This window comes from Coniophora puteana (genome assembly GCF_000271625.1).
Source record: "Coniophora puteana RWD-64-598 SS2 unplaced genomic scaffold CONPUscaffold_12, whole genome shotgun sequence".
In the NCBI taxonomy this organism is placed as follows: domain Eukaryota; kingdom Fungi; phylum Basidiomycota; class Agaricomycetes; order Boletales; family Coniophoraceae; genus Coniophora; species Coniophora puteana.
The window spans coordinates 221,212-239,115 of record NW_006913064.1 but is presented as its reverse complement, the minus strand read 5'-3'; the positions used below and the strand labels follow the sequence as shown (position 1 = coordinate 239,115).

At 52.2% G+C, this 17,904-nt stretch overlaps 7 protein-coding genes across 7 annotated transcripts; 6 read left to right on the top strand and 1 right to left on the bottom strand.

Annotated features, from left to right (window-relative positions):
* Nucleotides 1-554: 554 nt before the first annotated feature.
* On the top strand, nt 555-3,019 carry CONPUDRAFT_109512 (uncharacterized protein; the record flags this gene model as incomplete). The annotated part of the gene is made up of 5 exons (XM_007774315.1): nt 555-689; nt 761-1,042; nt 1,112-1,330; nt 1,387-1,822; nt 1,945-3,019. The coding sequence occupies 5 exons, from the start codon at nt 555-557 to the stop codon at nt 2,835-2,837; spliced, it is 1,965 nt and encodes a 654-aa protein (XP_007772505.1). The 3' UTR covers nt 2,838-3,019.
* A 68-nt stretch (nt 3,020-3,087) lies between these two features.
* CONPUDRAFT_168076 (uncharacterized protein) lies at nt 3,088-5,530 on the top strand. The gene is made up of 6 exons (XM_007774314.1): nt 3,088-3,279; nt 3,366-3,641; nt 3,706-3,927; nt 3,979-4,409; nt 4,474-4,541; nt 4,603-5,530. Exons 1-6 carry the CDS (start codon nt 3,112-3,114, stop codon nt 5,421-5,423), a joined length of 1,986 nt encoding a protein of 661 aa, XP_007772504.1. The 5' UTR covers nt 3,088-3,111; the 3' UTR covers nt 5,424-5,530.
* A 577-nt stretch (nt 5,531-6,107) lies between these two features.
* Nucleotides 6,108-8,365, top strand: CONPUDRAFT_157321 (uncharacterized protein; the record flags this gene model as incomplete). Its single annotated transcript, XM_007774313.1, has 5 exons — nt 6,108-6,239; nt 6,312-6,626; nt 6,679-6,804; nt 6,935-7,490; nt 7,545-8,365. 5 exons carry the CDS (start codon nt 6,108-6,110, stop codon nt 8,363-8,365), a joined length of 1,950 nt encoding a protein of 649 aa, XP_007772503.1.
* Nucleotides 8,366-8,791: 426 nt separating this feature from the next.
* On the top strand, nt 8,792-11,052 carry CONPUDRAFT_157320 (uncharacterized protein; the record flags this gene model as incomplete). Its single annotated transcript, XM_007774312.1, has 6 exons — nt 8,792-8,926; nt 8,999-9,283; nt 9,345-9,566; nt 9,615-10,048; nt 10,098-10,174; nt 10,232-11,052. 6 exons carry the CDS (start codon nt 8,792-8,794, stop codon nt 11,050-11,052), a joined length of 1,974 nt encoding a protein of 657 aa, XP_007772502.1.
* Nucleotides 11,053-13,585: 2,533 nt separating this feature from the next.
* CONPUDRAFT_84300 (uncharacterized protein) lies at nt 13,586-15,590 on the top strand. Its single transcript, XM_007774311.1, has 15 exons — nt 13,586-13,723; nt 13,790-13,802; nt 13,858-13,920; nt 13,979-14,012; nt 14,064-14,083; nt 14,143-14,185; nt 14,244-14,273; nt 14,386-14,464; nt 14,517-14,617; nt 14,672-14,698; nt 14,754-14,784; nt 14,847-14,996; nt 15,049-15,126; nt 15,185-15,196; nt 15,262-15,590. Exons 1-15 carry the CDS (start codon nt 13,659-13,661, stop codon nt 15,476-15,478), a joined length of 963 nt encoding a protein of 320 aa, XP_007772501.1. The 5' UTR covers nt 13,586-13,658; the 3' UTR covers nt 15,479-15,590.
* Nucleotides 15,591-15,792: 202 nt separating this feature from the next.
* CONPUDRAFT_157318 (uncharacterized protein) lies at nt 15,793-16,894 on the top strand (the record flags this gene model as incomplete). Its single annotated transcript, XM_007774310.1, has 4 exons — nt 15,793-15,865; nt 15,939-16,023; nt 16,119-16,262; nt 16,321-16,894. 4 exons carry the CDS (start codon nt 15,793-15,795, stop codon nt 16,892-16,894), a joined length of 876 nt encoding a protein of 291 aa, XP_007772500.1.
* A 208-nt stretch (nt 16,895-17,102) lies between these two features.
* On the bottom strand, nt 17,103-17,611 carry CONPUDRAFT_157317 (uncharacterized protein; the record flags this gene model as incomplete). The annotated part of the gene is made up of 4 exons (XM_007774309.1): nt 17,103-17,149; nt 17,199-17,284; nt 17,345-17,490; nt 17,567-17,611. 4 exons carry the CDS (start codon nt 17,609-17,611, stop codon nt 17,103-17,105), a joined length of 324 nt encoding a protein of 107 aa, XP_007772499.1.
* Between the last annotated feature and the right edge of the window lie 293 nt (nt 17,612-17,904).

Sequence of the window (17,904 nt, the reverse complement as noted above, 5' to 3'; positions counted from 1 at the left end):
GGAATACTTCGGCTCATCTTATGGTTTTGATGTATGACGCAAGGTTTGCAGATGTATCACCAACGAAATCAAAGAGCGCTCTCAGTGCCCCGTGTGCAAGTCGCCACAGTTGTTGTACTGTCTTTTCAAGATTCATACCGATTGACTCAACTTGTCATTGTAACATACCATTCAGCTGGGGTGTATGTACGAGGTCTGCGATGTAGCTCGTTATGCATCAGCCTGTACCACTGTCTTGATCATTGTCTTTTTTCTCTTCAATTTCTCGCACTCGACCACGCTGAATACCACGTAGATAAATTGTACCATGCAAATATCTACTAGCTATAGGTCTCGACCATTGTTTTATTCATAGTAGTTACCTCATCAAACTTCCGTTGTGCGAGCTTCTCGAAGTCGAGTTCAAGTTCAAGCCAACCGAGACAGAGGTTGCGGGGTTTGAATTAACGTGTTGCCCCTGCAGGCCTGAAGGCCTGACAGCTATCTTGACAGCTCTCGGGTAAACGCGTCGCGTAGGCCACTAGCAGCGATGTCATGTTTCTTGAACTCGAGCAATGGCTAGCATATCCACGTCCAACATACAAGCGATCTTACACGCACCTGAACCTCGACTAACGCAAAACTTGAAGAAGGTGTTTGCAAGGCTGGTTGACCCTCGCGAAGACCCCAAATTCGTCGAAAGCTATGCAGTAAGCCCGCCACTGAAAGCATTCGCTCCTCACGATACGTAGTAGTTGCTAACTGGATGTTGTGAGCTTAGCAATCAATAAGGAATGAATTCAGACGGTCCATTGAGGAACATCAGGATGCGCCTCACTTCTCCCCGTTCGTAAAAGCATGCATAAATGCAGGTATTGTCAAAACGATGCTGGCTGTGGCCCGGAAAGAGTGGACTGGTCCACGCGTGTCTGGTACCCGATACAGTGCTCAATCAAACGCGATGCAATGCCTCTTCGAGTTGATGCGGTCTGGAGATATAGTTGAAAGACGAGAGCTGCTGGATATCATGCTTCGGGAGGACATCGTCGGGCTGTGCCTTCAAGTGAGTGTCCTGCCTCGATCCCCAGCATGCAGTCCCTAAGCTATGGGCACATTTCTTGTTCGAGATCAGATGTTTGTGCATGAGCTAGGAATCATGCGGCAGGTGGCGGCTAGTACGATGCATATCCTTTCTTCCGATTCGTTCCTCGGAGAGTGCATCTCTCCTTCTACGGCTGCAGACATCATCGAAGCCGCCTGTCTTCTTACGCTCCGTACACGTAGCGATGCCATATCTGAGCTGGTGAACCCAGATACAGGAGAGACCCGAGTTCTCAGAGACGGTAAAAGTGTAGGATCCACAAAGCTCCCTGTGCGTCTCTTCTCTCAACTCATTTGGTCCCGTAGAGGCGCGTAGAGATCTTGAATAGGATTGGAAACCCTCCTCGTTTCTATGTCATGGATCTCGAGGAAGGTTTACGAACAGTTCATGGTGTTCTATGTACTTCACCTCCCCGACCACGCAAGTTCTATCTCGATATACTCAAGAGGAAACCAAGAGTGCTTGATCTACTCTTTGATTGCGCAATCCTTGGTCGACCACAGTGGCATCCAGAGACTCAAGTAGACTCGATGGCGTGTGCGATGCTATCTTTTCTGTTTGCGTGGCCCCCGCATACTGTGGCGGGGGTTGCCACTCCCACGGACAAAGCTTTCAAAACACAAGAACTGAGGGTTATGTCGCAGACGATGGCAATCCTGACATCGCGTCCAGATTGGGTTGAACAACTCGTAGAGATATGGATGCGGATACAAGAGGAAGATTTAAAACAGGTTCGAAGGTGTATCGTTCGTCATTATCACTAACACCACGTCCTAAACTGACCTATCTACATCAGACATTTCGATCATGTGGAGCGCGATTACGGGACGTTCCCCGAGCTTGAATTTGAAGGTGGTTTCGAGGCGATCCCCAAGTATCGTGGTGTGTCTCCCGCCTGGTCGCTCTCATACCTTCGCTCAACCCGACCTCAGGCGTCTCCAGAATAACCGTCCTACGGATAATAACGACTCTCACACATGTCGCGGAAACGTGCAGCATAACAAACACTCAGCTCGAGTCGTTCCTTTACATCGCTTATGTCGGCTGCCGCAAAGTCAAATCGACGCATAATAGTAGCATCGAGGAGCACAGGCACCTCCGCGCCGAAAACGACCAAGAGATGTTTAGAAAACCCGCCTGGACGGATACGTTGCATATAACGCCCAAGAGTCCAATAACGGTCGCCCCAGAGAACGTCCTCGGCCCTACCGCACTCATTCGCCTTCTCACTGTGCTTGCGCAGCGAAAAACACTCGACGGCATTCAACTGCTCCGGGAGCCGCCACTCGGCCTATCCCCCACGACGTCCCTCGAACACATCCAGCTAATCACGCACCCGGACGTCATCCGTCGGACGATCATAATCTCGCAGAAGCGGTTACGTGCGCGGATGGACGTGGGCCGCGATCGCGTAGCAGCGAAAAGCGTTGAAGGCGACTGGGATCTCGCCTGCGCGGCATTCACGAGCTCCGCAGAACTGGCAGCTGCATTGGTCGCATTGGATACGCATACGGGCGGGGTGTATAAGAAAGAGATCCGTGGTGCACGGAAACAGCTCGTCGTCGCGCTGGGGAACGCGTCGCAGATGGCGCTTAATCTCAAGCAGTACGCACGGGCACTTCACTATGGGTGGGGTGCGGTCAACGCGGCAGAGAACATCCCGGTGGAGGAGGGTTTGGATCCAGGGATCATGGAGAAGAATAAGCGGCGAGTTGACCATGCGAGCGCTGGTCTCCAGCCAAGTCTCCCGCAATAGCTTACAGGCCATGAAGATGATGGTGTCGACAGGGAAGCAATATTTACTGTATCTGCTAGCATACTATAAACTGGCCATCTACTGTACTGTAGGTACCTAGATCTAGGGCCCCTGGTGTGTTGATAATCAGCAGCTAGATTATAATTTTTGACGAAGTCAAGTCCTGACAGGGGCTAATTCACAATTTCTCGTCATTAGCGCGCGCCGGCTGCAATGGAACAGGACATGCTACTCTAATCAGTGAATGTCCGGGTCGTCTTACCGCTCCTCCAACATGAACTCCATCTCCAAGTTTCACCACCGTACACCACCGTCAATAACTGCAGACAACGCCGAGCAAACACTCAGGGCACCTGAGCCAGTGCTATCTGATAACCTCATCAAGGTGTTTGAGAGGCTGGTCGACCCGCATGAAGACCATATCTTCGTCCACAAGTATGTGGTAAGTACGAATCGAGCGCGACCACGAAACTTGTGTTTGGCTATCTTCCGGGTCGTCTTCCATTTTGCTCACGGCACGTGTTGCAGGATGCAATACGCTGTGCGTTCAGACAGAACATTGATGACCAAGTCACCTCTTTCCCTCCCTTCACCCACTCGTGCCTCAATGCGGGGCTTGTGAAGACGATGCTGGCAGTCCTGCGCCAAGAATGGCCGACAAGTAACACCCCGAAAGAAAGATACACCGCTCAATACCATGCGTCACAAATTCTCTCGTATGTGTTGGAGACTGGCAGCGCGTCAGAGCGGAAGAGGGAGATGGAAACGATGATGCGGACGGATGTCATGGAGATATGTTTCCGAGTGGGTCTTATTTCGAAGCTTTCTCAGAGAGCACCCCGTAAACAACTTCATAATCTTTCTGCAGGACCTGCAACACCCTCTATCCTCTCTGCGGCTAGTCGCCATCAATCTGATCAGTTCGCTTGCAACCGAAACCTGCCTAGCAGAGCAAGTATCCGCCTCGCTCGCTGCCGATATCATGGAAGCTGTCTGCAAGTACACCCTCCAAGGCCCAGACCACCTCACGAATCAACTGCTCGACCCCGCGACTGCGTGGCAAACCCCTGTATTTGCGGAACGAGGATACGTAAGACAGTCCTAGCTACCCGCACCTGAGGTCCAACTCGCCACCCTGCAGACATTCTTGGTACAACAGCCCGCAAAATGGGGTCCCCGGCTTTTTGCCACAGGCCGCGAAAGTGCGATATGGTCGGCGCAGAATATATTGTGCTCATCTCCCCCTCGATCGCGCCAGTTTGCGCTCGATATTCTCAAGAAGAGACCACAGGTGATCGATCTTCTCCTTGATGTAGCGATCATGGATAGGCCATTGTACTGTCCGGAGACCCAGGTAGACGTGACAGCATGCGAGGCACTGGCTCTGCTGTTTCAGTGGCCGCTTCATATTGTCCCAGGAGTCGTTACGCCCATGGACAAGACGTTCAAGACGGGAGAGTGGAAGGCCATATCGCAAGCACTGATTATTTTGACGTCACGACCAGCCTGGTCCGAGAAACTTATCGATGTATGGATGCGGATACAGGACGAGAATATGGAGAAGACACTGAGGTATGGTGCACTATGCTCGGCACCTCGTAATTGACCGACTCGAACTCAAAAATGATGCCCACAGTGATCTTGTCAACGCGCAGCGCGACTACTATGCGACTCAAGGTCCGCAGAACATATACCAATACCGCGGTACGTCTCATCTTGCGCTCAATCGCCCTCTCTGAGCCAAGCTTATAAACTCGCCATTTAGGCAAGAATAGGATCACCGTTTTGCGATTGATAACCACACTTACCCATGCTGCTGATGTCTGCGGAATCACCAACGCTCAGATCGAATCATTCCTTCACGTCGCCTACCAGGGTTGTCGCAAGGTGAAGCGCCCAGAGGAGTGCTTCTATCCACAAGAGTCCTACCTAGCCATTGAGAATAACGTCGACAACAATCGCTTTCCCGTCTGGACTGCCCTTCCCGGCGTGACCGTGACCGCCGAGACGAGCTCGATGGCACCGGAGAACATTATCGGCCCAACCGCACTCATCCGCCTGCTCGTTGTCCTCGCTCAGCGGAAAGCACTTGACGGCATCCAGACGCTACGCAAGCCACCAAATGGACTATCGCCGACGACCTCGCTCGTCCACGTCCAGCAGATCACCAACCCCAGCGTCATCCGCCGCCTCATCAAGATATCCCAGGCGCGCCTACACGCAAGGATGGACACGGGCCGAAACGACGTTGCAAGCAAGAAGACTGGCTGGGATTGGCACATGGCGTGCGCAGCGTTCACGACCGCGGCAGAGCTGGCAGCGGCTCTGATCGCACTGGACACGCACACAGGTGGGGTGTATGCGCGTCAGATTCGCGGGGCGCGCAAGCAGCTGGTGATTGCTCTTGGAAATGCGTCGCAGATGGCGCTGAACCTCGGACGGTACAATCAGGCACTTCACTTCGCGTGGGGTGCTGTTACCGCTGCGGAGAACATAGCACCGGAAGAGGGGTTGGATCCAGAGATCGTCGAGAAGAATAAGCGACGAGTAGATTACGCTAAGGATGGGCTTCAACGTGAGTCGTAGGATTGAAGAGTGACGCTCTAGATGAGCTCGGCGAGTACATACATGATGTACGCTTCCTATGTTACACATTCTTCCAAAGGCGTGGGTGTGCGAACCGGGACAAGGCTCTCCCACCCACCAAAGTCTGCTGACGGCCCCGGCATCTGACCCTGTCATCAACTCCAATTCCCTGTCGCCGACGCGGTCGCTGGTATGGAGCTATCTCGTTGTTCAGCAACCCTATTCACTGTTGGCCAGACAGAGAACTACGCACCGCGAACCTCGTCACAGCTAAGCCTACCTCCCTCACCTCACACAGCGGAGAAAACCTACTCCACGTAGCTTCTGCGTGCTAACAAGAGAGGGTACGTGCTGCGCGCCGGTCGAACACCTGCTAGCCAGTGGGGTTGTGAGTTAAGCCCTGAAATTTGACAGGAAACATGCGCACCTGGAAGTTGTGTAAAGACCCAGGCAAGTGTACTCGTGTACATCAATACACGGTCAAGATGAGCCCTTGTGTTTGTGTGACCGATAGATGCTTGCTAGCTAGGGAGCTGTGTAGGGACACCATATCGATGGTTGGCCGTCGTCCGCGAAGGCACGTCGGAGTCGCGCTGTGCCGTGTTGGTGTCGTGGGAGGCAAGGGAAAGTAAGCCGCGCCATCGCCAGATGCGACACTTCATATCTTCTGCTTGCTCAATATCAATGGAGGATACGCCCAAGTTCCTACAGTCCGTCAAACGCACCCCTGAACCCAAACGATCTGTGTTACTCCGTAATGCCTTCTCAAGACTAGTTGATGCCCGGGCGGACCCCATTTTCGTTAAAGACTTTGTCGTGAGTTTTGACTCCTGCGGTCGGGCCAACCTGAAGCCCACAACGCGTCCGATAGCTCACGAGCGTTCGCAGAATGCCATTTGGGATGAGTTTAACAATGATCTCCAAGAGCTAGAGCGTCGAAGACCACCTCCCATGTCTGCAGACAAGCTCGAAACCAGTTTCAGTCCATTCGCCCATGCATGTCTGAGCGCAGGTCTAGTCAAAGCAATGGTCTCCATCGCACGAAATGGGTGGTATGAAATGATCTGGACACAAACGAACACATTAGCCCATAACGATGCCCTGGATAGCCTCTCGGTGCTGATGCGAACCGGAAACGCAGCTGAACGTGGCGACCTACTGGATGAGATGCTGAAAGAGGGCATTGTGGAGGTGTGCCTACGAGTAAGTCTCCGGTTCATCCCCTTACAGAACACATTAGCTCTATTTGTTCTAGAACTTGCAGAACTATCGAGTGCATTGCGTGCATCAAGCGGCCATACACTGCCTGCATACACTCACGACCGAGTCTTTTTTGGGTAACAGAGTCTCACCTGCGACGGCGGCCACCATCATCGAAGCGGTATGCTCATATATACTCCGTAAGCTGGATCGCAGTGGGGATCAACCGGTCGTTTGGACGAGATGGAATGGAAAGAATGTAATGCGTCCTATCCTTTGTACGATTGATCCTCACTAATACTCTCCCGTAGTTACATGCAGATTTTGCAGAGATGTACATGGATTCTACGACAAAAGAGGAGGCCGTGTGGACTGTGCATGACCTCATTTGTACATCTCCCTATCAGCCACGCGCAGTTACCCTTGACATACTCAGGAAGAAACCTCAAATCTTTGACCTTCTTCTAGATTGCGCAATCCTGGACCGCCCCGAGTGCTTTCCGGAGAGCGGCGTTAACTCTATAACCTGCGAGATGCTAGCTTTGATATTCCACTGGCCTTTTCACGTCGTACCGGGTGTTGCTCAGACAATGGATAGCTCCTTCCAAGCGCAGGATTGGAAGGCTATGTGGCAAGCAATGTCGATTCTGACGTCGCGTCAGGACTGGGTTGACAAACTTGTCGAAGTATGGATGCACGTACTGGAAGAGGACGTGCAGAAGCTTTACAGGCAGGATAAATGTGTCATCCTTTCCGTGCCCAAACTGACGGTCCTTGACAGCGTGTTCTCGCAGCATGGTCTCCCTGGAAAGGATTTTGCTCCATACGGCCCATCAGCGAGAACTACACTGATTCCCGACTGTCGTGGTACGTTTTGCCCGTCCTGTCACGAGCGTGTCTCAGTTCATGTGTCGCATACAGGCATATGCAGGATATCTATGTTGAGACTGATCGCTACTTTGACCCACGCAGCAGAGACGTGTGGTATCACCAACGCACAGATAGAATCCTTTCTCCATATCGCCTACCACGCGTGTCGCAAAGTCAAGTCCCTTGACGACTGCACCGGCGAAGAGGATACCTTTACCACAATGGAACACCAGCGAGACATTTTTCGCGCCCCTATGTGGCGTTCAAACATGAAGGTCAACGTCGATATACCCTACGCAATTGCATCCGAGAGCATACTTGGGCCAACCGCCCTCCTCCGGCTGTACGTTGTTCTCGCGCGGAGAAGCGCCCTAACCAACATACAGACGCTACCCAAGGCGCCCGACGGTCTTTCCTCGTCGACATCACTCCGCCAAATCCAGCAAATCACCCATCCCGACGTCATCCGCAGAGTCATCAGAATCTCGCATCGGCGCCTTCGTGACATCTTGGACCGAGCGCGTGACCGCGCTGCCAGCAGCAGCGAGCTAGCGGACGCAGGTTGGAAATGGGCGTGTGCTGGGTTCACTAACGGCGCAGAGTTGGCGGCGGCATTGGTCGCACTGGACGTGCACACAGGCGGCGTGTATTCAGCTACGATTCGCGGGGCGCGGAAGCAACTAGTGATTGCTCTGGGGAACGCGTCGCAGATGGGGCTCAATCTCAAACAGTACAAGCGGGCACTTCACTTCGGACTAGGTGCAATCAATGCCGCGGAGAACATCCCACCAGGAGAGGGATTGGGTCTAGGTATCACGGAGAAAAACGAGCGAAGAGTAAAGTGCGCTAAGGCTGGGCTCGGGATCCAGTAGCTTTGCAACTTGGGCGTCGGGCGGCGACTTCTTGTAGAAGTGGGTTACATGACCCTGTTCTTGAGGGTGTTGCTGATATAGGACTCCAGAAACCGGTTTTGTGTACTACAAACCCTTGGGCGAAAGTTCCGCGTTGCCATGAGTCTAATGGCTGACACGCTGACACAGTATCGTTTCCATCTTCTTTCTCGCTGCTCTCAATCTCTTGTGTGATTGAGAAACTTTTTCTTGCGCTGTCTTCCTGCCGACTGGGTGGAGTGGCTAGATGCAGGCTTGACCCAGAGTGTTTCATGTTGACGTCACCAATAGGGGCTATACATATTGCTGGCCGTGATGGCGTTGTCCTTGTCCCGCATCTCTGTCTCACATTCTTGCCAACGCCAACCAACCCCTCGAAGCCCTTCGCATCATTCCCTTGCTTCGATCATGGTTTCGGTATCTCCGGCCGACATGGAGGAATTACTATATGCCCCTGAGCCCCACCGCTCGCAGAACCTGAGGGGGTTGTTTACGAGAATGGCTGACCCAAATGAAGATCCTGTCTTCGTCGTCAAATATGCGGTGAGTACTCTATCAACTCCGACTACCTGCTTCCAGTCACGCCGTGTAACCATAACTCACAAGTTTTGTTAGCTTGAAATCAACCAGGAGCTCAGACGTAGATTGCATGGGGCGTCGGCGGCTGGGTTCAGTACATTCGGCATTGCTTGCTTGAACGCGGGTATAGTGAGAGCGATGATAGCTCTTGCTAACAAGGAGTGGCCCGAATTGGATCCGCGCCTTGATCAGTGGGTATTCATCGCTCAATACAACGGGATCGAGGCTCTTTCTATACTGTTGAACGCTGGTGATATACCGCAGCGCCGAGGTTTGCTAGACTCAATGCTACAAGAGGGTGTCGTCGACTTATGTATGCGGGTAAGCGTTACATTTTCTCATTGTCAATTGAATGAGGTTGAAACGCGGCGCTGATTTTTAGTTAATTCGACATCGGCTATGCCTGATGCGGCGGTTGGGCATCAATACGCTGCAGTGCCTTGCAAGCGAGTCTATGTTAGGAGAGAAAGTCTCCCCATCGACGGCTGCCAACATTATTGAAGCCGTTTGTCTATATGCTCTTAACGGTCCGAGCGACTTTGTGTTTCAGCTCAACGACCCAGCGACGGAATGGCAGGCAAAATTATTTTTCATCGACGATAGGGTAAGAGTCACGCAGCAGTTTATGCGAAAGAGCTCAATTTTGTTGTAGACACCTATTTCTGAAGCCAAGCGGCACGCTCGTCGATATCACTCCATCACACAGGAAAGCGCCCTGTGGATTGCACATGGCCTGCTTTGTACATTCTCCGGTCATTCACGCCAGTTCTGCTCCGATATGATCAAGAGGAAGCCCCAGATCTTGGACCTCCTCCTTAACTGCGCGATCATCGAGCGGTCAGCAAGCCACCCAGAGAGCGATGCATCAGCGACGGCTTGTGAGGTCCTAGCCCTCCTCTTTCACCTGCCATGCTATGTGGTACCAGGGGTCGACATCTCGCCACCACGCGATAGGGAATACAAGGACCCGTCTTGGAAGGAGACGCTACGCGCGATGGCTATCTTAACGTCACGGCCAGATTGGCTTGAGAAACTTATCAAGGTATGGACACGCATACAAGAGGAAGATACACAGATATTTCAAAAGTATGAGTCACCAATCTGGAGTATTAGGTCTGCTAATAGATATCGATAGTGTTGTCGCGACGTCTGCACACGCGTATGCTGCTTTCGGTCAGAAGACTGAGTCCTACATGGTTTTCGAGAATCGCGGTACGCCTGTCTCTATGTTAATCTTTTTCTCTGCAACTGAACGAGGCATACACCTAGGGACCTCTCGAGTAGTCGTACTCCGTTTTATCGCTCTTCTTACCCACGCCGCGGACTTGTGCAGCATCGCAACGCCGCAAATCGAATCCCTGCTGGCCATCGCGTACCTCGGTTGTCGTAAAACTCAGCCATCCCAAGGCCTCTTCACCAGAGATGGTCCATCCATCGAAAATCACAAAGAGGTCTATCGCCTTCCGATGTGGAGTCTCGACACACCAAGACTCGCGGAAGCCTCCGTTACGGTCGCACCTGAGCACATCATGGGCCCAACAGCAATCATTCGCCTACTCGCGGTCCTGGCTCAACGGAAGGCGCTCAGCGCCATCCAGACTCTAACTGAGGCACCAAAGGAACTATCGCCATCGGCCTCGTTCAGCCAGATTCAGCAGATCACGCACCCCGACGTCATCCGTCGCATCATCGAAATTTCGCACAAGCGCCTACGGGTCCGGCTAGACCATGGTCGCGGGAGTGCCAAGGGAACGCACGCATGCGATCACCAGTATGCGCGCGAAGCGTTCGCGCAAGCCGCAGAGCTGGCAGCGGCACTAGTGGCGCTCGACACGCACACGGAGGGCGCGTATATGGCTGAGATTCGCGGGGCGCGGAAGCAGCTGGTGATTGCTCTGGGAAACGCGGCGCAGATGGCGCTAAATCTAGAGCAGTGGGGGAAGGCGATTCACTTTGCGTGGGGCGCATCCAATGTTTCTCAAAACATCCCGCCCGGGGAGGAACTGAGTCAGGATATTATCAAAAAGAACAAAAGGCGAATCGACCAAGCCAACACAGGACTTCGTGCCGAGGGAGTTCCCTTTGCATAGGCCTCAATTTCGACTAATCACCCTTGTTCGTCTGCTCTACGACTCTTGTACTACTCTCCCTGGCAACATGAACTGATCATTGCATCTTGATGAAAATAGGACGGGAAGCATGGTTATTGGAGACCCCATTGTGACATCGGTTCATGTCCTTCAACTTTCATTTGGGTTTGCATCACAGGTGCCACGAAGACTCATACATTTCACGGATGAAAAGGGTATGTGTTTGCTTTTGCTGAAAACCCAAACTCCAGTCGTGCATGTCCTGAATATTGAAAGTCGCTGCATGGGACAATGTATGCGAGTTGGCTGCAGGGCGAGTTCGCTGAGCGGGATTGCTGTTCGGGACTTCGTCAGTCATTAGGCAGGCAGTGCAGACCTGATGTAATATCACGTTTCCGAGTGCACCGGAAGCGACACGAAGGGATCGTCCCAATTTAGTCTCTAATCAAGGCCCGTGCTGCTTCGCCTGAAGTCGCACGCGATTCGTTAAAGGAACCGCGGCTCCCGAGCCATCTCGGGACTCGGCGAGCCCAACACGAACAATTGTATAACGTGCGATGGCGGAGGCTGTTTGTACATACCGTAAGCAGAAAAAACGCAGTGAGAAAATAACGAAGGAAGAACAGTTAACGAGCGAAAGATGAGGCAGAGTACTTGCCGAGGGAAGGGGGGTGGGTACTATCTTGAAGCTAACGTAACAACTGTCAGGGCCAGGGAGTCGGCGACCAATCGGTGGGACAACAACGTCGACGAAAATCTTACCTGGCAGGGCCACCAAGCCTGAGCGAGCGGCCCATTTCCTCATCCTACTGCGTCTCTAGTGCCCGACCGGGCAGTGCAGTATCTCAGATGGAGAGGTACAAGAACAATACTGTACCTTTTCGACCGTAGGCTCGTCCCCTGTCCACCGGGACCGGCGAGCCGAGCTTACAAGGGGTGGACTGTCCACCCCTGCAGGACCCATGCGAGCTTGAAATGGTGGACAGCCAGTAAATTGTCGAAAAAAGTCACGTAGATTGCGGGAAAAAATCCACAAGCGTTTGATTGTGTCCTAGTGGCCTAAGAGTCTATCGTACTTCATGTTCATAATCTTGCGACATTTACACCGCCTCAGTTTTTCTATATCCGGATAATAAATTCTACGGTGCGGGAAAATCTTACTGTGTGTCACTGGCTTTGGAAGGGTCAATGGTGCAATGCTCATGGACTGCATGGGCTGACGACAGAAGTCGCTGCAGATTCAACGTCTAGGCCCGGATGGTTACCATACAGAAGAAAGCGATTTAAACTCAATTGTGGCGGGGTTAATAGTTCAATGTTGAACGTTGAACATCGCGAGCTTGGCGTCCACCCAGGCTCCTACACAGCCGTCATTCCGAGTTTAGTGAGGCAATTGCTAGTGCAGAGGGACTTAGCGGAATCTGAGGTACATGACCCTTACGGATCCACCCGAACATTTTCACTGAGAGGACGAGAAGCTTAAGGTTCAAAACTTTGAATCGGCGATTAATAGCTACGGCTTGAGTTTCAATCGCTACTTGAAAGACTTGTCGCGGATTCTGCTGAGTCTACCGCGCCCTAGGATAAGCTACTCTCCTCTCAGTGACGGCTGCGTAGGAGCCTGGCGTCCACCCCTGCTCAGAATCCTCGAGCCTCATGGTGGACAGTCTGGATGGGGTAACACAATTCCCACGCCACCCGCAAGCCTACGGTCGAAAAGGGACAGTACTGTAATGGTATTTGTCCTCGTGCTGGGCGCGACACTGTGGGGTCGGTCACGCGCTAGTCCCGGGGGCCCTAGTCGGACTCTGGACCAGAGCCCAGACCAGCGAACTGAGACATGGCGGGACGCCCTCACGACGCGCGGGCCATCACTGCGCGCACCAGCAGCGCGTCGAGCACATTGACGCTCACTTCGAGTGAGCGTCGTTTGTAATGCTTGACGATCGTAGACGTGAGTTTCACATTGACAGTTGTGGGTGCATGTTTGTGGCATTCACTCTTTCTGAGCTGTCGTCTCCGAATCAACGCACGTGGCAACGAAACGCAACAATATTCTCCGCTTTTCAATTGTCAAATCATACTACGGGAATCATGAGGAAGCGGCAGGCCTCGGCCTGTGGCGGCGAGCTAGTGTCGGGTTCAGGTGGGGTCACTCCGTTGAATAAACCTGAGGGCTGCTGTTGCATGCGTCGGCTACCTGACAAGGAACATATGTACATAAGTTACCTTGTCTATACCGACGTGAAGTTACTTCAGCGTTCAACTTCACTTAATGACCAGTGCCCTTGTAGAAGACGGAATGGGGAAGGAAAGGTTCCGCAACCCGAATGACTCGCGCGGCCGTGGAAGCAAAGTTCTCTCTGTATCCAAGTCTGTATCAGTTGTTTTAGGATTGAATAAGCAGGGCTGATGGGGGTCGTTCTTGGAATTTTCGCACCGAACCCTGGAACTCCTCGAGGTTGCCTCATCAGCTCATGCACATGCGCAGACTCGCCACCCCCTCTTTCCTCACTCTTACTTCCAGACGGCCACCCTTGCGACTATCTATCTTCCGCCTCTAACGGCTCTCCGAGGTCTCGCGCGACACCTCTCAGCGTGGGACGATGTATGATGTAGGGGATAACTTTGATGAGTTATACGACCAGATGGTGGTGGACAAACAAAACTCGTACGTTTTCCATCTGTCTCACTGAAGCTGTTGCGACTACTAAATTGGAATATGTCGATCATCAAGACTTCTCACAATAGTACGCCGTACTTTGATTGTTCTCGGCTTCTAATGTTGCTGACTATGGCCTCTAGCGGGTTGGCTTTGTCGGCTTTACCATCTTGGTTTGGGATCACTTCATTACGTTTGGGGATGAGGTACAGGCTCAGCATCAGCACTGTCACCATACGCTCACTTCTTCTGCAATGTTCATAGATGGAGCTCATATGGAAGCAGCCCAAAACCTTCAGTGAGTCTTCGTTGCGCCTGTCGCCCGCACAACAGCGCTGACTAAAGCCAGTGTCGTCGCTCTTTCTCTTTGTCAGATGCACCTCCATGCTTTGATGATTCAGCGGCTTAACTCATGTTCCACCGTCTAGAACCGTTATATCATCCCGCTAGGCTTCATCGTGGACTTGTTTGGTGTGTCCGCCGCCTTTGCCTGACCGTCCTGGTCCGTGGACTGACTGACCTCACGCAGCATACATTTCCCCTCAATTCTCAACATCAGTACGTACTCAACACGTGTTGAAAGCTTGAGCTTTCCTAACAGAGATTTGACATAGGAGTCAGTCACGCGGTGGTTAACGTCTTAGTTTACCGACTGACACGTTAATCCACAAGTTGCAAACGCTTCGTGCGGTACCAAGCGGCCATGAATCAGATAGGCGTTCACGTTGCAGCGCTCATGATGCTCAGGAGGTTTGTCCTTTGCCCATCTGTAATCCACAATGATGAAACGAACACCGAACAGAGTGTTTGCCCTCTATACTCAGAAGATCCTCTCCGCTACGCTGGCTATCTTCTTTGTCATCTGGTGTGGCGTGGCGGCCTATGTCGTCATGTGCGGTGGACGTGAGTGCATTTAGCCATCGCTTAACTTATCCATAACCCATTTTTTGGATGTAGCCGTTCCTCATACACCTGCTGTGCACTGTAAGGATATCATGTTGTCGACTCGGTGTCATCGCTCCCACTAATTGAAGCATAGCATGCACGCTTATCTTCCAAGGGAAATTTTAGTGAGTGTTAGACCAAGCAAATGCTATCGCCGAGCCGCTTACCGTCGTTTGTCAACTGACAGTGTTCTGGCTACGTCAGCTACCTGGTTCGAGCTGGCATTTGAGACGATTGTGATTGGATTGATCGTTGCGCGTACACTTCCTTACCGCCCTTGTCGGAATGCCAACACCATTGCACGATGTTTGCTTGTTGATGGCTTAATTTACTATGCGTACGTATCACTGTTACTCAAAGTGTCTGCCTACTCATAATGACCTGCGCAGTGTAATTTGCGTGGTCAACGTCACTTCGATCGTCATGGTCTCTAGTTGTCCCCCTGGAATCAGGAACATGTTTGGACAGTGAGTTTCCTGACCAAAGTTAAACAAAGTAACCCATTTCTCACTCACCCAACCTTAGAATACAACTCACGTAAGTGCGGGCTCTGCCAATTGACTCATCCCGATTCATATTGTGTAACATTGTCTTCTTGAAAGGATGACAGTGACTATGATGTCCCGAATAACTCTCAGCCTACCCAAGACCCACAGACGTATTATGCGCGTCGATGTTCCGATTGCCTCGAGATGGCAAGATGCGTCGACGATCCTCCCACCTGTTGCGTTCAGCTGGCCCGGACATAGTCACTTGGGGTCCACGGAAGAACCAGAATCCGGCTCAGAGATGATGTCCATGTCAGAGCGCCATATTTAGCTCCAATAACGGACAGTGCCCTCGTATTGAACTTGAGGACTCACCTGTGTCCCAGCGATGGTCTTTACGCAAACCCTATTATTAGGCACTAGACTAATGACCAATAAGCTAATCGTAGTATAAGTCCAGCATTCATACTGATGACGATTCCACCATATTGCGCAATGTTTCACTAAAAGACGTACACAAACTATGCATCAAAGGGAAAGGAACGGAGGAGCGAGTGGTTGGCGAGCGGTGCCGCATTTGGCAAGAGCTTTGGAGTCTAACAACTCCAAATAACCCCTTGCTTCCACTGCTGCCGACCGTCCAGGATGTTACCCAAACCTCCGGAAGACGACTACGATAGCGCAGAAGATGGAGACTACGTCCCGCCCAAGGAGCCTGGTAAATCTCTCTCACTACTGCACTATACATTCCTAGGGTGACTGGGATTATTCATACATCCTCTGTCTTGCAGATTCGGACGATTCAGAGGATGGGGAGGCTCTGTTGGAGGAGCCGGTGAAGGAGGCGACGACAGAGGAATCTCTGGAGCAGAAGAAGTAAGAGTTCCTGCCTTTGGGATCATACATAGTCCATGCGACACGTTATCAGTAAAATTTCTCGCTCATATATGCTGAAACACGTTGGACTACAGGAAACGCGAGGCTTTGTGGGCGAGCTTCCAAGCCTCTGCTACTTCGTCGAACGGGGATGGAGGAAGCGCTCTGAGTCCCATTACGAAGGAGAAGAGGATGATAAAAGTGGAGAAGCGTTATCGATTTGCGGGGAAGGAGATTGTGTACGTGGCGCACTCTGGGGTGCGGACGTCTCGTGCTCAACTAACACCTTGCTCGCAGCGAGGTTGTTGAGGTAGCAGAAGACTCGCCGGATGCGAAAAAGTGGCCCCAGTGGAACGTACATGGCCAACCAGAGGATACTCAGGTTGAGAAGGCCCAGCCTGCGAGCGCTTCACTCGATTCAAAGCCGTCGAATCTACCCTCCACCAATACCCCACCAATACCACCAACATCTCTTTCCTCTCAGTCAACTCCTCCAGAACCGTCTACTGCAAGGGAAATCAACTCCGGTCTGGCGTCGACATCGGCGTCTGCCTCCGCACACTCCTCTCCACCTACCGCCACCACAGGTACACCAGCACCGAAGCGCCCTGGTCCACGCAAACCACGCACGTCCCTCCCTTCTCTCCCCTCGTCAGGAAACAAGGCGAAGAAGCTGACGACGCTCGACAAATCCGCGATGGACTGGCGTGCACACGTTTCTACCCAGCCGAGTACTGTGGCCGACGAACTCGTGCAGAATCAGCGCGGGGGCGGATACCTTGAAAAGGTCGAGTTTTTGGATAGGGTCGAGGAGAGGAAGGAAAGTGTACTGGAGGAAGGAAGAGGAAAGAGGAGAAAACTGGGAGGGTAGAATGAGCGAAGCAGCTTCGGCCTCTCGCCTTGACCAGATACTAGGTAAGGTTTCGAGCTGAGTTCGAAGGAGCGAGTTGTGTTCATGTGTCTGGCAGTGTACATTGTATTCCTTTGTCATGTTCTGCTCTTCTAGGTGATTTCACTAAGCGTCGAGCTTTGCAAATTACTATGCGCTACTTTGAATCTACTAGTTTCGCTCTCATCTTTCAGAGCTCTCCCTTGGCTCTGAGGGCCGCCTCAGCTCGGGTGCAAGCTATCGTATGGGGTTACCAGGAGACGCGGAGATCATCTAACTGACTCACCTTCTTGCTTCAACTTCGTCTGCTCGAGCTTGGGCATCTCCTTGATGCTCGAAACGCCGTCAATGAAAGTCTCCGCGTATCCATCGCTAGAATAGCGAAGAGAGCCGTCAGATGGTAGACGGTGCGACGACAAAGCAAACACTTACAGCATCTCAGCGGTTTGATCAATGTCCGAGCCGTTTGAAGGCCTGCCGCTGGCCTGAGTGACTTGCTCATACGCTTTCGCTGTTGCATAGGTTATTGCGGCTACGATGACTTCATGCGGAGGGTGGGGTAGGCTTCCGGATGTCACCTGGAACCGGGCATCATTAACATCGCAGAAGCTGGGGATCACGATGGACAAAGCGGAGTGGATGATAGACGCCTACCGCTGCGTGGGCCTTGGCTTCGGCGGATTGTGCGGTATATGCCATGATGTAGTGTGGTGATATTGAGCAGATGGTGTCTTGGGATCAAAGAATCGTGTGGTCCGGTGCTTGAATGCATTGCTCGACGTTTTTCATTGCTCACTGACTGTTCAAACGTTCGTGGAGGTTCAAGAAGGCATACCGGTGCTGGCATTCTTCTACGTCATCATTGTGACCGCAGAGGTGACGCAAGGGAGCTATGTACAAAGCATGGTCTTACATTGCAATGCGCAGTTGCTATTTTCCGAGCCACGATGCATGAGCACAAGTGAATCAGAATCACCGCGGTAATTATCAAC

Coding starts and splice junctions, on each gene's coding strand:
- CONPUDRAFT_168076 (XM_007774314.1), top strand. CDS start 3,112: ATGAACTCCATCTCCAAGTTTCACCACCGTACACCACCGTCAATAACT. Junction 4,410..4,473: donor AATATGGAGAAGACACTGAG/GTATGGTGCACT, acceptor TGATGCCCACAG/TGATCTTGTCAACGCGCAGC. Junction 4,542..4,602: donor GAACATATACCAATACCGCG/GTACGTCTCATC, acceptor CTCGCCATTTAG/GCAAGAATAGGATCACCGTT.
- CONPUDRAFT_84300 (XM_007774311.1), top strand. CDS start 13,659: ATGTATGATGTAGGGGATAACTTTGATGAGTTATACGACCAGATGGTG. Junction 14,274..14,385: donor CCCTCAATTCTCAACATCAG/TACGTACTCAAC, acceptor GTTAATCCACAA/GTTGCAAACGCTTCGTGCGG. Junction 14,618..14,671: donor TGTCGTCATGTGCGGTGGAC/GTGAGTGCATTT, acceptor TTTTGGATGTAG/CCGTTCCTCATACACCTGCT.